Raw genomic sequence first — 22,192 nt, 5'->3', positions numbered from 1 at the left:
CTCCCTCCCTCTCCTCCGCTCCACTGCCCCCCCTCCACCACCACCAACCCCCTCATCCCTCTCTGCCGCTGCTGCCAGCCACATTTGCTATGCTGAGCACAGGCAGTATCAGTCGAGCCCCAACATCCCTCCTCTCTCACACCAAACTCGTACTCGAGCAGGCACGAGCCGACGGAAGGCTGCTCCCTCGGCATCCCTCCGATTTCAAGCTTGTTTCAGAGCAGCGCCGTGGCCGAGCATCTTGGCAAAAGATTCCCTGCTCGCTCTCCCTCACTGGTCATGGATCAGGCGGTCGCTCAGGTGGCGGTAGCAGTGCCGCGGCATGTGCTCTCCGCCGTGCAGATGACCTGAAAGCCCCCGCTCCCTCTCGGACTGTGGTCTCTCCTGCCCGATTAGCAGACTCGTCTCTGGAAGCTCGTCTCAATGTTGCGGACCATATTTGAAGCGGAGTGTTCTCTCTCTCCCACAGAGGGGATCTTGGGAAAGGAGCAGGCACTGGAGGTTCTGAAGACATCGGCGCTCAACCACATCCCAACAGGTTGGTGTGTTTGTTTATGCATGTGTGTGTGTGCCTGTGTGTGTGTTTTGCATGAGCTTCTATAAAGCTAAGCTGTGTGTGTGTGTGTATGTATGAGTGTGTGTGTTTATGTGTGTGTGTGCACCTACGTGATTTCACTATTAACAGCATCCTGTGTGACTTTGCATGCATAGGTGTTCCTCCTTGGATGTGTCCGCATGGTGTGATTGTTTCAGACCAATTGCTGCTCAGTTGTTTATGAAGTGACCTCACTGTAAACACCGTCCTCTTGCAGCAGCATCGTGACAACTGAGACTCACGGTTTGTGTCTTATGTAAGCCACAGTTCATAGTTGTCCTGAGAGTCCATGCTTACACCTGTATGTTCTATTTATGCCATTTAGTTGAATGGGAACACCCTTAACGAGGACGTGCTGTTTTTTGAGCTCATGTGAAACTGTTGTCGGATGTCTCAGGAGGCACAGCTTCCCAAAAAAAAAACCACACTGCAGAACAAGCGATTGTGCAACCTGGTGAAGTGTCTGCTGCAAGTTTCTGACACACTTTAATAGTCCCAGAACACATCAGAGCCACCTTTCTCTTCAGCTTCCTCTTGTGCACTGAGAAATACCGGGAAAAATAGTTTTTTCTCACTGAATTCCCACCCACTGCAGCCTCTACTCCACTGTATTTACTAAAGCCTCCTCTCGCTCCAGTGAAGATGAAGATACACGTGATTGTAGTGAGGAAGAGGAGGAGAGGTGAACCAGTGCAGAGGGTGGTGTAGGAATAAAAAAAAATAAAAGGAGCACAGATGGAGATGAGGTAATGTGAAGGAGAAATGAGTCTGAAGTAATATATGCATAATGCATCATCTAATTCCACAGCGGGGGAGCTCAAACTGCTCTCTACATTTCATTTTAGACCACAGAGAACAATTTGAAATTTTCCCACCTTAGAAAAAAAATGAAAAATAGTGGAAGGGTGATTCATAACTCTCTCTCTCTCTCTCTCTCTCTCTCTCTCTCTCTCTCTCTCTCTCTCTCTCTCTCTCTCTCTCTCTCTCTCTCACGCTGCGCTCTAGATTTAGTGATTTGACAGAGCAGCAGGTTGGACGCTGTGACACACTCACACATCCAGCCTGTTGCTGGAGGAGAAAGTTTTATCTTTACAATTTGTGTCTCTCCAGCCTCTTGACTTCGACCCCGAGCATCTTCCTGGCGTCCCGACTCTTCTCAGGCTTCACACGTTCTCTCATGTAGTTGTCGGGGGGTTATTTCTGCGTGCCTCTGGCTAGGCTGATCAAATATTGAAATTCACTGGAGTGACTTCATCAGATATTCTCGAAATCTGTTGTCTTGGATACGGAGCTGCTGGGGCGTCCACGTTCTGTAGCGTGTGTTCCTGACCCCCCCCGCCGCTTGGATGTGCCACTGCTCCCGGGATTGGGGGGGGAGGAGGATGGGGGGGGGGGGTGCACCTGTCCAGAACCGTTTATAGAGCACTCTGTTGCCTCCCCTGCCACAGCCTGGGATAGTCTCCTCATAGAAAATGCAAAATGCAGTTTTTACATGGTTCACATTATGTGATCAGGTGCTGGCGGATGCATTACAAGCTCGTTTTTCAGATGCAAAGCAGCGGTGGCTGCACCTGCAGGTGGAGCTACCCGACTCAAAGTAAACACCTGAGTTTGGTTTCAATCAAAGTACTTGTCATTTCTTACGTTTGTTGGAGCCTCTATTATAGCGGCAAAATATTAGACACTATGTCAATTGCTTGTCCTATTCTGTAGTAATTATTTTTTTTAATGTGATTATTGGTGTTGTCCTCGTCTTATTTAATGACTTCTGGGGGTTTTGGACTTTAAGTCACACACAAATATAATCTATTTATTTAATTGAGAAAATAGCAGATACAGTAAATCAATGAGAATAATTGTCAGTTGCAAACCCGGTCTAAATATGGTAGATATCTTTTAATCAACAGCTCTTTCGGTCATTACAAAAACAATATGAGTGGATCTGGTATTTGTTTGTTTTTTGCAGATTTAATATTTTTGTACTGTGGTCTGCTTCGTTAGGGAGGTTTGTGTTTTTATGTCTGCCTTTGTCTGATGCAGTTCAAGTTTGGATCCGTACTGGTTCAAGGGGAGAATTAATTTTTCTCTTTCTTTAACATTGTCATTTAATTCTCAGAGAATATTTCAAGGATTTTGAGGTTAATCATTGAAGTTGTCTGCAAACTTATAGGAATAAAAAACAACCAACAATAACAGCAGCAGTGCTTACAAATCGTAAAATAATAAACCAAAGTAATTATACAATAATGGTACAGCTCTTTCACCTGCTCTTATCTTACTGCACATGATACAAATTAATAAACAATAAAAACGAATTCGATTGGCTCCTGCCCCCGTTGCAACCTTTAAAATGTAAGCGGTATAGATAATGGATGGTTTCATAAAATTTTCAAACCATGTATTTAATCCCTGAATGTATGAATCTGAAATGAAGGAATTCATCATCTTTTACAGCAAGTGTAATGTGACACATTGCCCCCCCCCCCCCCCCCCCCCCCCCACCCCCGTGTATCACATTGTCATGTCTCTGCCTCGCACTCACCCACCTCCTTCCTCCTCAGCTGCGATGCTGCAGACCGTTGTATGATGTCATTGAGACCGCGACATGTCGGAGCATGCTTTTGGCAGAACAAGACTCTCTCCACCTCCACACGTCCCTCCGTCACGCCCTCCCCTGTTCTTCTCCTTATCCTGTCTAGTTCTTTTTTTTTTCTTCTCAAGAGGTCACGGTGCCATTTCGAAGCGAGATCACAATCAGTCTTCGCCGGGAGCCTATAACCGAGGAAAGCTCTTATCATCTCCTGAGAGTTCGAGCTTTCATGAAGGAAATTCAGAGCAGCCCATCTACCCACAGAGACCAATCAGTTGGCTGACTGCAGCTTCTTCCTCAACCATCAACAGATGTGCGACTTGTTGCCGCTCATCTCGCCTCGCTGCCAAATCCACCGTGAAACCCTTCCACAGAACATCTCCTCTTCCTTTGTCGTCTCCTCGCACGGTTTCTCAGCCACATTTTCACCGAGGCCACGCTAAACAGCTCTGCTCGGCTCGGTGTGACATCCATTAAGCCTAACGAGTGCAGAGCTCAGGCAGTCAGACCGTGGGATACACACGCTGCAAACCCAGTCTCAAATCAGGGACGCCAGCCCTCTGCATTGTCTGGTATAAATAGATCTGCAATTGGATCCAGAAGAGTTGTGGAGTGTGCCCCAGGCGTTGTAAACAGATTGTGATTTGTTTGCTGGGGAGATGGAGGGGAGAGAGAGATCAGGAGGGAGCAGCCGAGCGGGGACGGATGCAGAGAAGGGCCGGAGGATGGAGGGTGGAGAGACGAGGAACCCACTGAAAAGGGAGGATGAAGGGTGGAGAGAAGAGGAACCCACTGAAAAGGGAGGATGGGGATGGGGGTTCAGGTGGAGCTGAATGAGAGAAAATAGTTCAGTCATAACAGAAGAGTAGTGGAGAGACACTTTTGCCCCGAGTTGTTTAAATCATAATTAAACGTTGCTGTGGAGATTCCCCCCTCATGCAAAATGTTTCCATATCAGACTTAAGGAAACTTTAAACGCTTGAAGGAAAGAGCGAGAGCAGAAATGTGATGTCTCCTCTCTTCCTCTTTTCCTTTTCCCGGCGTCGTCTGTGTTGAATCAGACCTCAGATGCTCCTCTCCTCAAACTCCTGCTGATCCAGGTTACGCTGTCAGTTGTGTAGAAGTCGCCTGGAGGCCCCCCCGCTCTCCCCCGAGACGGAGCGTTGCCTTTTTGTTTGGGTTTCCTCCGACTGCCCCCATGCCGTCTTCTATCTGTCGCACTTCAGTAAACTGAGGTACGGGCTTGACGTCACGGCGTGTACACAGAGATGTGTCGATATCAGAGTTTATCTTGGCAGACGGGTCGATCGGATTGGATTTGCATTGGCCCGTAAATGTTGTTTTAATCCACCTGTGCAGCCTCATTCACTGGGGTTCAACTTGTGTGCATTTCCTTGAGTTTGACAAGTTACAGGACTTATCGCCCCTTATCGCCAAAAGCTCACGGATCTCATAGTCTCTTCAAGTGGACATCTTTGTGGACGTCTTTACGTGTCTGGCTTCTCTTTGTCATCCTGAGATATTTGTGTCACGTTAGAAACATTAGAAACATCTTTATTATCCTGCTGCATTCTCACATGGGCTCACTCGGACATATTACTGACATTTTAAGAGGGGACTGACTTGGACGTTTGCATTCTCACATACAGCCTCAAGCTAAATGTCTGGAAGTGACTTCAATCACATGCTTGAATGTGTCTTGAGACCCTCAGCTGCTTGTAAGAAGAACCCTGTACAACACTGAGACGACAGCAAAACAATTATCTGAACAGAGACGCCTGATTTGACTCTGATTTGAATAATCTGCGGAGCCTCCCTGCTGGGTCCTTACTCCGCTTCACCTGAAACCATTTTGTGGTTTCATTTGTTTGGGAAATGCTGGCAATTCCAGGCCAGGAATTTTGAGCACACAGTATTAAACCGCATGAGAGAGAGTGAGAAAAGTGAGGGAGAAAGAGAGAGAGAGAGAGATGGTTATACTGTAAGTAGAGGAGGGTGAGTGTGTTTGTGTGTGTGTTAGTGTGTGTGAGTGTGTGTGTGTGTGTGGGGAAGGAGGCAGAGACATTTGAAGCACTACAAACCGACGTGAAGGGTTTTCCTTGGCCTTAGAAGCAAGGAAAGCAGGTTGAGCGGGGAAAAGAGCAGGCAGGGTAAGGAGAGAGAGAGTGCTCTGTGTGTGTGTGTGTCTGTGTGTGTGTGTGTGTGTGTGTGTGTGTGTGTGTGTGTGTGTGACGTTGGTTCCTGGAAAAGCAGAGGGCTGCAGAATAAACAGGCTGCATGCCTGAGACTGCCCTGTGATGTCACCACTGGGCAAACCAGGGACGAGGGGAGGAGAGAGAAAAGAGTAGAGAGAGAGAGAGAGAGGGAGAGACAGTGACGCCCATCAGGTTAAAACAGGAGAGGGGATGAACGAGGAGCCAAAAGTGACGGCGGTGGAGAGCAAGAGGAGAAGTCAGATGAAAAGAGGGAGCGTGCTGTCGTTCCTTGTAACTGAGTGAAGGAAGAAAGGAGGAGGTGCAGTGATAAGGAGCAGAGGAGGCTGCTGTAAAAAGAAGGAGGAGGAGGAGGAGGAGGAGGAGGAGGAGAGCACTGATGGGTAACGACCGCACTACCTCTTTTGCTATCTCTCTCTCTCTCTCTCTCTCTTTTCTGTGGTGAACAATTAGCTGCTGCCGGTGTGACAGAGATGCCGTACGAGGTGTGTTTGTGCGTTTGCGTGCGTCACCGTTTTAAGTGTGCGAGGCTGTTTTGTGTTGTGTCAGGGACTCGACATCCGTAGAGGAACATTGTGTACAGGGGGAGTGTGTGTGCACGCGTCTCTGTGTGTGTGTGTTATGGATTTTAATTAGCCCGAGATTGGAGCTGCAATGTTTTGAGGCTGAAGGGCAGTTTTCTAGTCACGGCCACATGTCTCCTGTCCTGTCTGTGCTCTAGTGCGTCTGATATAAAAAGAGTGATGAGCTCCTGTTCAAGTTAAACTAGTATTAGATAAGAATAAAAAACAAAAGATGAAAAACTAGGCCTGTGATCACCGAGACATCAGCCGTCACGCTGCATGTTTACCTTTGACGTCAGCATCCAATGACCCTGAAGACTTAATATGGAGTCCCTGTGGCTTTTCAGCCTGTAGCCAATAAGACTCCTTAATAGTCAGGAGGACGTTGACTCCGGATCTCAAACTGTAGAGTGACTCAGACGGATCCAGGTAAAATCAGGACACAACTCCGAGAGGAACAAATACTTGAGAATGAGATGAAATGTCACGTGAATCAGACGATTCGATTATTTTGTGAGAATACGACAGTATGAGTTGGACTTGGACTCCCTAACACGCCCTTTCTCTCTCTCTCTCTCTGTGTGTTCTCATCTCATCAGCTGCCAAACTGTCACTGCCGCCGCTCATCAAACGGGTCAGAGAATGTCCGTCTCCTTTAATCCGAGGGCGTCTCTGCATTTAATTAAATATCGAGCACCTTGTTAGGCAGGTTTTTCAAAAATGGCCAAAATATCTTGTAGCTCCTTTTCTCGGTATGGACAACTGACAGAGGGACACAAAAGGAGACTGGAGTGAGATGATGGCCTCATGTCCCGCGGGGTCGGAGCTAATTTTCACTTTGGTTCGGGTTGTAAGCAGATTACAACTGTGTCGGCTGCTGACTCATATGTTGTTGTCACCCCGCACATGACGGCTGTCCTTAAGGACCTGTTGCGTGTTGTTGCTCTCCGCTCCTCAAGGCCTGGACGACAATAGCCTGCACGGGGAGGGTGCACGGAAAACACACAAAAGACAGAGTGGAGATTATGATAACGCCATATGGGTTTGATAATAAGTGATGAGCGGCTGCTGTTAGCAGATTGATGTTCAAAAGGAGAGAAAAAAGAAACTCTCAGCTCACGCCTGCAGTCAATTCAAAATGGTCTTGTTTGAGTGTTTCACAGCTTTATCTCTGTGTCTGGAAGAAAGATGCACCATAGATCAAATGTGAAGAAAGTGCAGGACGCTTAGTTCCCCCGTCAGAAATATGAGGAAGACAGATGTGTGTTATTGCCTGTCGCACGCCCCTAAAATCATTTTGTCATCGTGGGCCTGAGTAGCTGTTTGTCAAGTCGAGAGCATCCCCGATCATTGGCGCCTTATTAAAAGGGTTTTCACATTTTGGTCTGCGTGATGCTGCCGGACGCTTGAGTGCAACGGTGACGGGCTAAAAATAATCATGAAACATCTCTCTGGGTTTTTGGCAAACTAACGCTGCTGCAGGCCGGTGCAGCGCAAGTGGAAATTCACCACTTGCAAATTGCATTTCCTCATGTTTGAGTGGCTGCGTCGAGGCGTCCATGCATTAGAGGCAACCCCTACTGCTGTTAAGTGAGCCCGCAATGGCGTGTTTGCCTCTTTATTAACAGGCAAGTGTCTCTGGCTCCTGCCGTGCTCTCTGTCAACATGTAGGTAAATAATCAGCCAATCGGCTCCTATTTATTCAGATTTAATGGGGAGGAAGCTGCGTGATTGGAGGGCTTCCTGTGCGGTGATTTGTGGGCGGCTGGCCCCGGCTCAAGGTCTGAGCCTCTCCGGGTCAATGCAATCTTTGTCAGATGTCGTCGGCCTTCGTGTGTAACTGCGGCATCATTCATGGGCAGTGTGTGTATGCAGCAGGAAGGGGGGGGGGGGGTTCTTTCTTTTTCTTGCACATAAAGAGGAGATGAGATAAAAAGACACCGATGTCAGTTTTTTTCACTGAAAATCATCAGCGCGATTTCACTCAGAGCAAAATTGAATTAGCTTGAAATAAATGCAGCTGATTTAATTAATACTCACTTGTTTCTAAACATATGCAGCTTTGTATTTTGTGCAATTACAGAAACGCTGCAACAACTTTTTCAAATCACACATCTCAAATCCCTTTCCAAACCTATTTGATGCTTCAGAATTGATGTTGACACCAGATATCACTCCAATCTTTATTTTTTTATTATCACTGAGCAACTACACACACACACACACACACATACACAAACACACACACACTAAATTACACTCTGAAAAGCTTTGATGTAATCCCTCTCAGCTGCACAGTGTCTTTCCCGTGCGTTGTGCCTTGTCGGATCAAATGTGACGCACGACAGTGATTTTTTATGTTGGCATGACGTGCAGGTGTGAAGGTAAAGAGCTGATGACCCCGACCCCATCTGACTGAAATTGAGCACATGACTAATGCTCTGTGCTTTATTTCAATACTTTTTATGTCGCTAAAAACACGTCTGACGCAAATTGAGAATCTAGAAGTGGAGACTTATTTCTCTTCAATAAAAAGAGGCTTGTTATGATCATCTGTCTGTGACCTTGAGTATTTCAAAAAGCCGTGTATTGAATTTCTCTTCACTGTCACGTCCGTCAAACTATGAATTACTGCAGTTTAGTGGATGTGACACCTGCCAGGATCAAACCATTTCCTCTAACAAGATAAAGAGCAGCGTGTGTGAGCTGTCCCCTGTGATCACAGCCCCCCTCACCTGCTCTTCTTCCTCCCTCCAGTGGACATCAACTCGGCGCTGCCCCTGCGTCTCCCACCGGCCGCCATCCCCATGGACCTGCGCGTGGACCACCACCATCAGCAGCAGCAGCAGCAGCAGCAGAAGGTGTCCTCGCTCTCCCCGCCCGGCCACCAGTCGCCCGGCTCCCTCGGAGGCCCGGGTCAGGGGGGCGTGGTGGCGTCCTCGGTGCGCGAGCAGCAGCTGCAGCAGGAGCTGCTGACGCTGAAGCAGAAGCAGCAGATCCAGCGGCAGATCCTCATCGCAGAGTTCCAGCGGCAGCACGAGCAGCTGTCCCGCCAGCATGAGGTCCAGCTCCAGGAACACATTAAGGTAGATCACTTAAAACTGTAAAAGACTGATTTTTACTCCTGTACCCAGCACACGTGACCTTTCAACATACCAGGATTTGAGATTTAAAAAAAAGGAAAAGTTTAACTAAATTGTGTAATCGCTTACAGAGTAATTCCAGTCAAATATTCCATCGCCCTTTTCCAGGATTCAGAGACAAAGTAACCAAACTCAAAACATCAATATTTAAAAGCGAATTCCTTCTTCAGATCGTCTGTACGCCAGAGGAAAATGTCAGGCTTTTTACGATCCATTTTTTCAACCCTTAAATCATCATCCCTTGTACAGTACAGAAGAAAATGTTCCTCACTTTCCACCTCTAAATCAAACAGCTCACGTAATCTGTTTTTCTCCCCAAATACTTTTGAATCTGCCAACCTCGATGGCCAGTGGAAGAATACCTGCGCTCAAGTGTGCAGCGAAGAATAAGCGTTAGAGAAATAAGTGAAAAGGTCCAGAAACACCTGATCTCTCCACGATAAAGTGATAAAATCGCTCATTAGGGGGATTTTTTTTTTTTAGTGGGGCCCTAAACTGGATCTGTGCCAACATTTAATGAGTTCTTTACTGGCACATTTCCCATTTTCCCGCTAAAGCTGCTTCCACACATGCACTGACCTCCGGGCATTTTCCTTAAATTATCCAGAGAACGAGTATTTGAGAACGCAAATCGAGAAAAAGACGCTGACAAAGATGTCAACTTGGAAAGACAACGAGATCTGAGAGCTGTTGATGACATCCTGCCTCTTGCATGCGTCTGAGCCCAACAAGCTCCTGCTGCATTATGATAAATGAAAGTGAAAATTGTCCAGACCCAATTTGTGTGTGAAGTAGTTTTGTGTAAATCCTGTTAACACAGACAGACGAATCAAAGTACAGTTTTATTTAAAACCTCCGAGAGACAACAATCCAAAATCAAATCGGCAGGTTCGTCTCCCAACCCTATTTAAAGACAAAGACAGCTCTTAATTTACTCAGCCACCGAATTCTTCATTAGCGAACTGAATGTAGCAGCAGCAGCAGCACCATCATCAGCACCATCAGCTCCATCCTCCTCTGCAGAAGTCGAGGGAGCAGAAAACAAGGAGTCACTCCATCTCCGCGTCCCTCAGGGATGGATGAAAGCAATACAAGGATGTGTTTAGACTCGGGAAAGGAAAAGTGTGAAAGACCTTATGCACCAGGTCCTCCTGTAGCCTGACTTCAGACACAAGCGTCCAATGAAAAGACAGAATAGATGGTGGCTGGTGTTTGCTTTTCCGAGACGTTTAACTGCTCCGATCACATTCCCATATTGTAGTGATCTAGAAATACAAAGTGAATCTGGATCAGCACGCCCACACTCTGAGACACCGGGGCCCGAGAGAGCAGCCGAGCTCCTGTGGGGCTGAAATGTCACAGAGGAGTTCTCCTGTGTTTGTTCTTCTTCTTCCGCTGCCTCTCACGGCTGTAATATGAATTGTAATACATGCACATACAAGTGAGCCTCGGCTTTTTCCAGGGCTGATAATAAATGTCTAAAATGGAGTGAGGGGGCAGCAGACTAGATTGCACACGGCAGGAATACGGCATTCGGAAATTGATCATTTTCATCACTCCTCTATAAGTTGATTTGTACTTTCTTTTCTCACATTTTTCCCTTTAATTCTTCACCCTCTCTTCTCCTCCTCCTTCCCTCCTGTCCTGTTTTACTGCCCTCCTGTCAGCTCTCGTAATTTTTGTCCCTCGTCTTTATAATCTCATCTTTTTTTTCCGTCTCTTCTGGCCTTTCTTTTTCGTCCTTTAGTTTCCGTCCTTCCTCACTGTTAATGCCTTCCTTCTTTATTCTTTTTTTCCTCTCTTCAGTCTCTTTCTTCATGCCCCAACTTCCCATCTATCTTCCCTTATCGCTTCTTCCTTGTCATCCTCTTTCCCCTTCTTTTCCTTTCCTTTCATTGCTCACCACTTCCTGAGCCTTCCTGTTCAATTCCTTAATTTTCTTTCCAATCGTCCCACCTTCTCCTTATTCCTCTGTCTTTTCTCCTTTGTTATTTTTGCTCAATTATCTTTGCAGTGTTATCTTCCCTCTCTTCATCCCTCCCTCCTCCAGTTCTGTTATCACATCTGAAGAGCATCTGTATTAGATAAATGATCTACACGGGAAATATTGGCAGTTGTTTCAGCTCTGACACATTTCCACGTTGTGTTGGAGGCTGAGTGTTTGGGTTCCTGCAGGTGAAACAGTGTTTGGGATGAGTGATGCTGTCTGAGGGGCCGTCTGGCCTGTGGTGGGGCTGCAGGACCACTCAGGTGGAGGCCGCTGACGCACAGCCGGAGCAGGGAGGCCCACTCTCAATCAGACCCATTCACTGGCCCTGTGTGTACACACACACACACACACACACACACACACACACACACACACACACACACACACACACACACACTGCAAGTTGTACAGGCATTAAAGCATACACATCCTCTCAAATGTCAGCAAACACACTGACACACGCATGCCCAGTTTGCCTCCACGTTGGGGACAACAACACACATATTCAGATATCCTGAAGCTCTTGAGATTATTAGTCAAAAGGAAAAGTTTGTGTGTAGATGTGTAATCCATTGAGCCACAGGGGTTTGGGATGTGTGTGTGTGTGTGTGTTTGTGTTTGTGCCTGTGTGTTTGTGGGTGGGGAGGTTACTTTGAGCCTTCCCACCCACTCAATCCCAGATCCCCAACCTTGTTTGAAAGGCATAACAAAAAAAAAGCAGGATGGAGGCTTCTCGGCTGGACGCGAGCCAGCCACAGCGCCCAGCTACTTTTCTCTCCTCACCTTCATTCCACCTTCAGCCGCCAATTTATTCACCGACTCGTCTCAAGTGTTCGAGTCGCCCTTACGGTAAACACGAGTGCACGTCCCGGCTACTGAGTGTCTGTTTACAGTGTTTAATAAACGCAATCAGGAGTTGATTACACGCAGTTATGGTAACTGATCAAATATTGCCATTGGGTGTGCGGTGATAAGCAGGGAGAAGTGTTGATTCCTCGGCACGCGGGGTCATTACGTGGCTGGCGCAGTGCACGCGCAGACAGCTTGCCCATTTATTGTATATTACAGAGACATTAAAGAGTAATTGGGACTCTTGATTTGGGGGCTCAGCTTGTCACAAGGCATTACGGCACAGGAGAAGCTGAAAAGCCTGTTCCACTGTGCGTTTGTGGCATTTAATTGGAGCTCTTAGCCACAGCGACTCACAAAGAGGCCCGGGTCTCGCTCAAGGACACTTGAAAGGTGTCGGCGAGCACATCCAGGCTTTTCTGTGGATTTTATTTTTGACCTTTTGGTTCCAGGACAAATCGTGCGGCCCCAGCCAAGCAAGTTTGTTTGGTTTAACCGCCCGAGGAAGACAGACTTTGAAAGCATTTAACAGATGTTCTTCCCTTCTCTTCTCTGTGAGCAGATTGGATTATGTGTCTTGGTAAAGCCTCACCCGCAGTTAAATTGTTTATACTGGTTTAAAAGCTCGAGCTCGTAGCCCAAGGTTTTTTTCATGGTATTGCAAAGGTTTTTATTTTCTGGCTTGAAACACCTGTCGGACTTAATTATTCCTGACGGTGACTTTAGGGTAGCACGAGTGGAATGTTAATAGGTGTTCAAAGTCGAGAAAGGAATGAGTTGATTATGTGGAGGACATAAAACAAGAAGTGATTTTACTGTATCTTGAACTTAGGAGGGCTTAAGAAATGAAATTGTAAAATGTTTAAAATGTGAACTCAGCTCTGCCAAGATGTTGTTTACCTCTTCCTCTGACGTCTCTCTGAACTCTACCGACGTCCCTGAGGTGACCTGAATTAACTGACGTGACTCTGATGTTTTTCGTCCACAGCAGCAACAGGAGCTCCTGGCGTTGAAGCACCAGCAGGAGCTGCTGGAGCACCAGAGGAAGATGGAGAACCACCGGCTGGAGCAGGAGCTGGAGAAGCAGCAGAGGGAGCAGAAGCTTCAGCTGCTCAAGAACAAGGAGAGGGGACAAGAGAGTAAGTGGCAGCGGGAATGGATGTCAGATGTGTGTCGTTTGAATGAGCCGCGTATCTGATAGTGTCACATATTATCTACATGGGACCTGATCCCATCCGATATCATGTTTAAAGCAGATATCAGCTCTGTAATCTGTATCTGCCGACATCTAGAATCCCAAATATTGGAATCAGTGTAAGGAGGAGCGAGGGAATCGGAACATCTCTCCCTCCCGATGCTCCCGATGTATTTTCGTCTCCACACTCAATATGATTGGTATCTTCTGCCAGCCTGTTCCGAGCTGCTCTGCAAGAGCGCTTCATTCAAAACGCTCCAAGGTTGGAAAACGACCGTTGAGATCAGTATTCACAGAGTGTGTTTCTGTGCATGTTAGTAAATGTGAGTGTGTGTGTGTGAAGTGTGTTTGCAGGTCTATGTGTTTCCATTTTACTTGGAGAACCTGTGTGTTTACTGTGGGAAACGAGCTGTATTAGCCGGTGGCCTTGGCGGTGGCTAAGCCGCGTTATTACCGCTGCCTGCTGGATGTCTCTCAACAGTTCATTGAAAGAGAGTGGACAGGAGTCCTTGAGAGCAGTTTGCACACTGTATGGAAAGTGGTTACAGATCGAGGCTGCGTCGGTGAGAGAGGGAGGGGGAGAGAGAGAGGGAGAGAGAGAGAGAGAGAGAGGTTTACTCACGTGTACCTGCGCGAGTGTGGTCTGCGGGTTCAGTCAGTGGCTTCAGTTTTCTCAGAATTTGGCATCGTTTTCAGTTCTTCTTGCTTTCTTGTTTCCAAATTCTTTCTCTCCGGGGCTGTGAGAAAGTACCGTGCAGGAAGAGGGCAGCTGACTCATAGTGATCACTCTCTATATCCATTCTGCTGCTTTTCATTTTAGATCATCAATTCTTTGGTCTCTAAAAAATCGGAAGATTGTCAAACGTAAATATTTTCTTGAAGCCCAAAGTGACTTTAAATTGGATTTTACAACTGGGAGGTAGAACACAGAATATTTGGTTTAAGAGAAAGTAGATTGATTTTCTGCCCCTTGACTAATTATAAACCAATAGTTTATAAGCATATTGAAGTTGGAAGACAGAATTTAAAAGGGACTTTACCTCTTATTTCTTTATTCTCTGATTGTCTGATGCAAACTGCAAGATTATGTTTACATGTGTTCACACTGGGGCGGGTTGGTGGCCAGAGAGTTCAATGCCTAACAACCCCAAACATTAAAAGGCCAATCATGCCTTGCAAGCTTTTTGGGAAACTGTATCTCCAGATACAACTAAATTAATAATCTTTAAAATGTCCATTTGACAATTATATAACCTCGATGGGTAGTTGCATCTTGCTCCACCCCCCCTCTCAACCCCTAAAAGGATAAAGGGTATAGATAATGGATGGATAATTATGGGAGGACATTTTAAACACCACTGCAGACCACAAGGAGGATTTACATTTCCTAATGTATCATCATTTTACCCCCCTCAGGTGCTGTGGCCAGTACTGAGGTGAAGATGCGTCTCCAGGAGTTTGTCCTGAACAAGAAGAAGGCGCTGGCCCAGCGGAGCCTCAACCATGGAGGCCTCCCCAACGACGCTCCCTACTGGTACCGGTGAGGAACAGTTGCTGCTTGACTTAGATAAAGTAAAAAAAAGTAGAACAGATGCATATAGATCTGGCTGTTGTGTACATGCTACAGATAATCCAGCGAGTGGTTTGCATTATAAAGTAAAGCACCAAACCCTGTGTGCTTTTAAAGACTCTTGCTGCCTTGCTCATATCCCCGATTGACTGAAGCAGGATAATACAATGGAAGCGATGTGCAGATCATTAGAAGTTTAGAGGGTAATTCTCTCTCTGACAGCCGATGAATAATGCATTGGACTGTCTTAATCTGTCAGCGAGCTTCCCGTCTTCCTCACCTGCCACATGATATATGAGCGCCACTGAGAGATGCATCACGCGGGGGTTATAAAACAAAGATGGGAACACACATGCGCCCTCACACACGCGCACACGTGACAGCCGGATAATTGGAACCTGATGATGGGGGCTCTTACACTGAAAGCTGTGTTTATTGTAACATCACTGGTGCCTTCGCAGGTGTGTACACTCGCTGCTTCCTCTCTGCTGGTGTACACAAGAAGTTATTGTGCGCAAGGAACCATAAAGAGTTCATTATGCAAATTGGGTACAAATAAATCAGTCAGTCTCTCAGACATTAAATGGAAGCAAATGATTATCCAAGGTTATGAAATTCTTCTTGTTTAAATCATCAATGGTATTTGTGCTGCAGCATTTGTTGTTGTAGGCGGTTGTGACGAAGCAGATTTATCATGGGAGTGTTTCCTGTAAATCTTATTTTCCCATTTTAAAAAGGAAATGGTCATTTAACTGAGAATGAAAAGAATATTTAGAAATTGTTGTTGTTTCTATTGCACTCCCTTCGAAACATAAAATAATCTCAGCAGTAGAACAAACACTTGCAGATTGTTTCACTTTTTGTGAGAAAATAACACTGAAAAGCTGGTTACATGTTTTCAACGTGAAATAATGTTTAAAGAAACTTGTAACTGCAGCTGTTACATAAATATAGTAAAGAGCAAAGCAAGAAGCATCACCTGAAACAACCCGAAAGAATGTTTCCATCGGAGCTGAGCAATGGACATGTTTTCTAAAAATAAGTTCTGCGCGATTATGTATTTCATCCTGACAAAATAAAAGCTCTAAATCTATAAAATGCAAATAAACAAGGTTGCGTAATCCTGATGAGAGACAGAGTGAAACACCCACGAGTGTGGACTCTCAGCAGCTCAAAGTGATGCAAAGTGTCTCTCCCTATATCCTGTCTCCCTCGCCGGACCCTCAGCCCCCTCAGCTCGGGAAGAGATGAACGTGTGTACATCCGCTCATCAGGAACATGCATTTGGGCCGGAGCCAGCTCGGCTTAACTTTGCCCACAAACACCACCTCATTCTGTAGGCAGCGGGCAGATGGCCGTGCATGTCTGTGGCCTCGCTAAGGGATTTGCATGATGCTTTAATCATACAGATCTGTGACAGCCAGGAAGTTAGTTACTTTGTCTGGATCCCTCATCGGGTCACATGTTCACAGAGTTATCAGTGTCGGGCCTTGTTTAATAGGATTTAGTTGTGTGATGTTGTGGGCATCTTTAACTCTGTGTGTGTGTTTGTTCCGTAGCAAAACCCAGCACAGCTCTCTGGACCAGAGCTCGCCTCCACAGACTGGCATGTCCACCTACAACCACCCCGTGCTGGGCGTCTACAACCCTCGGGATGACTTCCCCCTGCGGAAAACTGGTAACTGACACACACACTTTCACACACATGCTTACACACTTGGCTCTTGCAGTGCATTGCTGTTTATTTGCCCCTGCGAGCAAACCCCAGGCTCACGTTTTTGAGATTACACACATATTGGAACAGTAATGACCAGTGGCTGCTCTGCAGATTCACATCTAACCCAATTTAGATGGCATCAGAGGACTACACCATTAATCACTTCCACATTAGGCCTTCAGGGTCTCCCGGCCTCCCCCACATGAGGGGTGTAGAGAACAGGTAAGCGTAGGTGGTTCAAGAGTTCAGAAGGGTGGAAGAGGTTTTCAGCAATTTAGCTCCTGGTGTTTTATTAAATTTGAATAGTCCCTTAACCTCTGGGCTTGTTTTGAATCAGCTCTTCTATTGTGTCTTAAGAAACCTGTGCTTAACGCTGACGGTCTTAATAGTTGGGTCGTTTGTGCTCGGCTCAGATTCTTCAAAGATATTAGTTCATGAGAGATTGTTTCAGATGTTAAGTAGTAGTAATTTGAATGCTGCACCTTGCTTCTCCCTTTAATTCATTTAGTAATTGCATATTAAAACTAAGTGGGTTTGACACATCCCACTTGAGGGCGAAGCCGGTTGGGAACATCTCCTCTTGCAGTGCAGCAATTACTTTTGGGCATCCCCAGGGCTCCATTCTCGGCCCTTCATTGTTTTCAATTTACGTTCCACACTAAAACCATCAAACTTTTCCTCTGTGTACCAACTCATAACATTGCAATCATCCGGCAGTAGTTTGCTGCTGTTAAATGCTGATAGATCGTCTTTGTGCACAAAGCAAATCAGGGTAATGTATTGCAGGTATTGCAGGCACAGGTCCAGTAGGGGTCTAGAAATTCACATCAAACATTTTATTGAGGCAACAACTAAATGTTCTATTTTCCAGGACATTAATTTGATTAGATTGTACAAAACAAACACATGAAACAAACAGTGCAACATAGAGCTTGTTTCTGTTCGTCCAACACCTTAAGTGAACTTCTGACCCTGTCTTAACTTGCACATGACTATAGATATTTTTTGACCATCAAACCAATCAAATGAGCTTGTTCAGCTTCCTGTCATGGTTTTTACAATATCTTTATAACACAAGCATGTTTTGTCCGAAGTTGGCCAGCTTGCACTGATTACTTGTGTCCCCAGGAGTCGATTTTTAAAAAGTCTCTTATTTAATTTGACTTTAACTATTAAGTATGTAGTGTATGTGTCCTTTGTGCTTCTTGTGCCAAAGCACTTTGTAAACTTGTTTTTGGAATAGTGCTGTTCAAATAAAGGTTAGTAATGGACTGCACTTGAACTGCTGCTGCTGCTCAGTGCAGTTCCGAGGGTTTTAGAATCATGGAGGACATGTTTTTCTTTTTAATTGGTGTCAAAAGCCGTTACGAGACCTTTACAAACCAAGAGTCATTACAAGTGTTAAAAGTCCTCAAAAGCACCAATGAAAGTTGGTGAAGTTTTCTCGTGGGCTACAAATTGAACTGTTTGCAGTGTGTTTTGGTCAGGTGTGTGTGAACAGCTTTGTGTGTGTGTGTGTGTGTGTGTGTGTGTGTGTGTGTGTGTGTGTGTGTGTGTGTGTGTGTGTGTGTGTGTGTGTGTGTGTGTGTGTGTGTGTGTGTGTGTGTGTGTGTGTGTGTGTGTGTGTGTGTGTGTGTGTGTGTGTGTGTGTGTGTGTGTGTGTGTGTGGTGGTGTAGCCGTGAAGCAGCGGTCGTCTTACAGTGCAATTATTCACTTAGCGCGGCGGCAGGCGGCTACAGCCAAAGCTCTGGGCCTGTTGACTCTGCTGGATACGATAGCAGATAGACCACAGTTGACACTGGCTCACACGGCCACATTCCACCCTGAGAGAAGTGAAGAGGAAGAGCGAGAGAAAGGAGGGGAAAGAGAAGAGGGAGGAAGATGAGGGGAGCAGGCTTCGGCGGCCTCACTGACCATTTAGAAGACCTCGAAAAATATTTGAGGCCATGGATGGAGGGAGTGTCGGTTTCCTTATAAAAGCAGAGAAATGGAGGATGAGGGCTGGCGAGCAGGATTGTGAACCCGATCCAGCGAGCGGCACAATGATGCCACACTCCCGTGAACTTGCTTCACACGGAGAAAGGAAAAACGGCGGGAAGATGGCAGCGAGGGAAAAGGTCGTCCCTGGAGTGTCAGTTCCTCTCGTGGTGTCCATAAGGCTGCGGATTGTGCTCGACTGCGGAGGAGAGGAGAAATCCTGTGCCACCCTGGTATTTGTCCACAGCGATGACGTGCTTTGCGGGGTTTACTTATGCTAATGCCAGCCGAGGGAGGTTAGAGGCTCTTTTATATCACCGCCTGGCCATAAAGCAGTGGACTGGCACCCAGGGCTCCCAGCAACGGTCAAAGGAAGCAACAGCACGCTTTTGTGCATCCAATTTTTTATTTTTCAATGCGGCTGATGTGTTCAACCACTGTGACAAAAGAGGAAGCCAAAAATATGTTTACGGCAAGATAATATAAAAGTCTTAAAAGTTATAATCCTCGAGATTTCTGTCCCGGGTTGATTTGGCAACAGCTGTTGGTTGCCGCAGATGCTCTGTCGGAAGAGCAACTGGTCCGTGTTAACCAGTGCAGCCGGAGAATCCCTCGATATTTTTAATGAGGAAATCAATCAGAAACCATTACAGCTATGACCTGAAGGAGTCGGAGGTGTACGCTTCCCCCTCCCTGCTATATTTTAAATGTAGTCGCTGGCAAAGTGATCCCTCAACTGGTCTTGTGTTCTCAACGGATTTTATATTACGACAGCGCTAACTTCTGCGTACTCAGTCAATACCAATGAAAACTACTGTTTACCAACCAAATACCAAGAAGCAGGCCCTGGCAGACTATCACCCTAAACCCTCATCCATCCTCCCTGGCTCCTGGTCAAGTCCTTCATCACGTATAAAGTCCTCCTCTTAGTTCTTAGTCCTTTTTGTCCCTCAACGATCTGCTCCCATCTGGGCCGGTCCTGAGCCATGTGTTGGGCCTCTCGTCTTCTTCTTCTTCTTCTTCTTCTTCTTCTTCTACTTGTTATTCTTCGTGTTATTCTTGTTCTTTTTCTTCTTCTTCATCTTCTGCATCTACTTCTGTTTCCTCTTCATCATCTTCTTCATCTTCTAATTCATCAACTAATTCACCTTCATCTATGCCACATCCTCTTCATCAACCTCTTTATGTTCTTCTACTTCTTCCTTATTCTTCTTTTTCTTCTTCTTCTTCTTCTTCTTCTTCTTCATCATCTTTTTATTCCACATGTTATCTGAGGTATTAGTAGAGAATGAAAACATTGAATGCTTCAAACTCGTACGACCTTCTGATACTTGTCGTACGAGTTCCGTGACTAGAGGTGCTAGCTGAAAAGCCTTCACATTTGCGGAATGGCAGTTTTCCTCACAATCACCAACACCTCTTTTACCGCACACATTTAAGGTTGAGAGGGCATCACATGAACATACGTGACCTTTCTGGAGCATGTTCTCACATACATGTGAATGCCTCCGAAACATGCGGACCGGCTGGGAAAGTTGGAGCCCCTCTGACTCACGGTGCTCTTTGACAGCGGCAGAGCATGGCACGCTGTTCCCGTCTTTTCACTGATGAGCCAACGTGTTTTTGAGGCCTAACTGGGGCAGCACGTCCTTCACATGGATACAAAGGCACATAGGCAGACGAGTTCTCCGCAGTACATGGCGTTGGTTGATAACCAGACTGTGCTGCTCGTCCCTGAATAGACGGAGCACCGTGCGGCTGTCTGAATTCAGCTCGTCACTCGGTGAATACACAGCCTTTCACCCCTGCTCTGAGGCCCATTTTAACAGAGCAACAATGCACCGTTTGTGCATTGATATCATGTGTGATTGTATGTGCTCCTCTAAGAAAAAAACTTTACTTTTCTTATGAAGTTAAAAGAACACCGGTGAAGACTTTGCATTAGCTATATTTTCCATATATGAGACACATCACTGTCCGTGTTGTCTTACTTGACATGAAATGAGTCAAAGGGAAAATTATTTCCCAAAGCTAAGAAACGGAGACACAGCATGGATCCAAGACCACACACTTACACTCAGAGACACTGCCTTGATATTAACCAGCTGCGTTTCTGTTATTTTTCCTCTTTATTCCTCTCAAATTGCAGAGGAAAGCGCTTTTCACAGGTATTGACGTTCTCTCCTTCAGCTCCGCTCGGCTTATATTCTATCTTTGCTGTGATTAATTGTGGTGCCGTGTTACTGGATGTTTCTTTTTTTTTACTCTGGCGGAACCAAAAAACCTAATTACCGCTTCAACAGGCTAATTACTGCCCCTTTTTTTTTTTGCTTAGAATTCCTCTCAAACAGACGCTGCCCTCAGATGGAATTCTGAGAAAATAAGCTCCGTCATTAGTCTCGGAAACTGTAAACGATGTGTCACTGCTTTTCATGTTTCCTCAGATAATTTCAAATTGAATCTCTGGGAAGAACGTTGTGATCTTCTACATTCAGGCTCGAACGTGAATGAAGATGCACACGCTTTTTTAATTGGCGACATTCACATGACACGAATCTCTGGTAATTCTCAAAGATTAAACGTCCTAAAAAAACAACTAAATTTGTTATGTTTTTTTAGGATTAATATTTCATGATCTAACAGCAGACACTTCACTCTCTGAATAATATAATCAAATTCAGCCTTTTTCTTAATAATGTGATTTAATTAACTTTATTACCTGTTGAAGCAGTTGGTCAGGTGGAAAATCCCATTGCTGCTAATTTCCTAAGAAAATACACTTTTTCCTTATTAAATTACAACTTAATTATTGTGTTGTAATTACATGATTCTTGAACTCCTGAATTTGTTTTTATCGTCAATATGTCCCTGATGCTCGGTTGTATAAATTGTGTCCAAAGATCTGAAAATTAAATTTACTGACAGAGAACATCTGATTAGGAATAAACTGGCTCCACAAACATGGACTGGTTTGCCTCCATCTGGACGGAGCTCTCTCTCCCACTACGTGTTACTGTACCTTCACACTTCAGAATTCACACTTCACTCTTGTTCCACACATTTATTTTTACCTGACACTTGATTGGGAGCGAGTTCAATGTTTCCAAAATGTTTCCGAAAAGGAAAAAGTTTGCTCCGGGCTTCGTCCCTGTACCTTCGGGCTTGAAATAAAAGAGACGGCGGCGCAGATTAATCTGGTTGTGTCATAATCGTGGTTAGTTATTTGGATTCAGCTCCTCTTTGATGATTAAATATTGGATAATGAATGGTGAAATTATCCAAGGCCACTGATTGGCAGGGCAAAGTAAACAGAGCATTAGCGGCTGGAGCCAGTGTGACATGCCGTTCCCTTCTCCCTGTCTCCATTCACAAGTCTGTGACAGTGGACACAAAGGACTAAAAGGCCTTTTGGCAATCAGACATGGCTCCCAAATTGGAGCTAATTGCTTTTTAGCCGCAGTGTCTTTGGGAAAATGGATCAGAATCTGTCCTGTTCAGAAAGCATCTAAATAGGAGGCAGTAAATGAATAGCAGCGTGTAACAGTTTGTCAGGCAAACAGGTTTTATAACAGAGCAGCTGTGGGGAAGGCGCTCCACGACAGATCAATGTGAACAGCTCCAGAGCCTGTGAGACCGGGGCTCAGGTAACTCTCCCACCCTTTGGATTGATTGGTCCGAGGCTGCACAGCCGCCAGTGATCAGCTTGACTTCACAGATCCTCAGTTTAAAGATGTGTTGGAGTAGATGCAGGTTATTCATTCATGAAATACTGCAGGTCAAGGTGCTGCA

At 45.7% G+C, this 22,192-nt stretch overlaps 1 protein-coding gene across 1 annotated transcript in view; it reads left to right on the top strand.

Moving 5' to 3' along the window:
• The first annotated feature begins 215 nt into the window (after nucleotides 1-215).
• Nucleotides 216-22,192, top strand: part of LOC133933265 (histone deacetylase 4-like) — a 36,132-nt gene continuing 14,155 nt past the window's right edge. The window contains exons 1-5 of the mRNA XM_062380239.1: nucleotides 216-538; nucleotides 8,719-9,047; nucleotides 12,932-13,082; nucleotides 14,555-14,678; nucleotides 16,268-16,386. Coding sequence (XP_062236223.1) covers nucleotides 424-538; nucleotides 8,719-9,047; nucleotides 12,932-13,082; nucleotides 14,555-14,678; nucleotides 16,268-16,386 — 838 coding nt within the window. The 5' untranslated portion in view covers nucleotides 216-423. The remainder of the gene's footprint in view (nucleotides 539-8,718; nucleotides 9,048-12,931; nucleotides 13,083-14,554; nucleotides 14,679-16,267; nucleotides 16,387-22,192) is intronic.

Source organism: Platichthys flesus, chromosome 22 (assembly GCF_949316205.1).
Source record: "Platichthys flesus chromosome 22, fPlaFle2.1, whole genome shotgun sequence".
NCBI lineage: Eukaryota > Metazoa > Chordata > Actinopteri > Pleuronectiformes > Pleuronectidae > Platichthys > Platichthys flesus.
The sequence above is the reverse complement of the archived record's forward strand: the minus strand, read 5'-3'. Positions and strand labels throughout refer to the sequence as shown.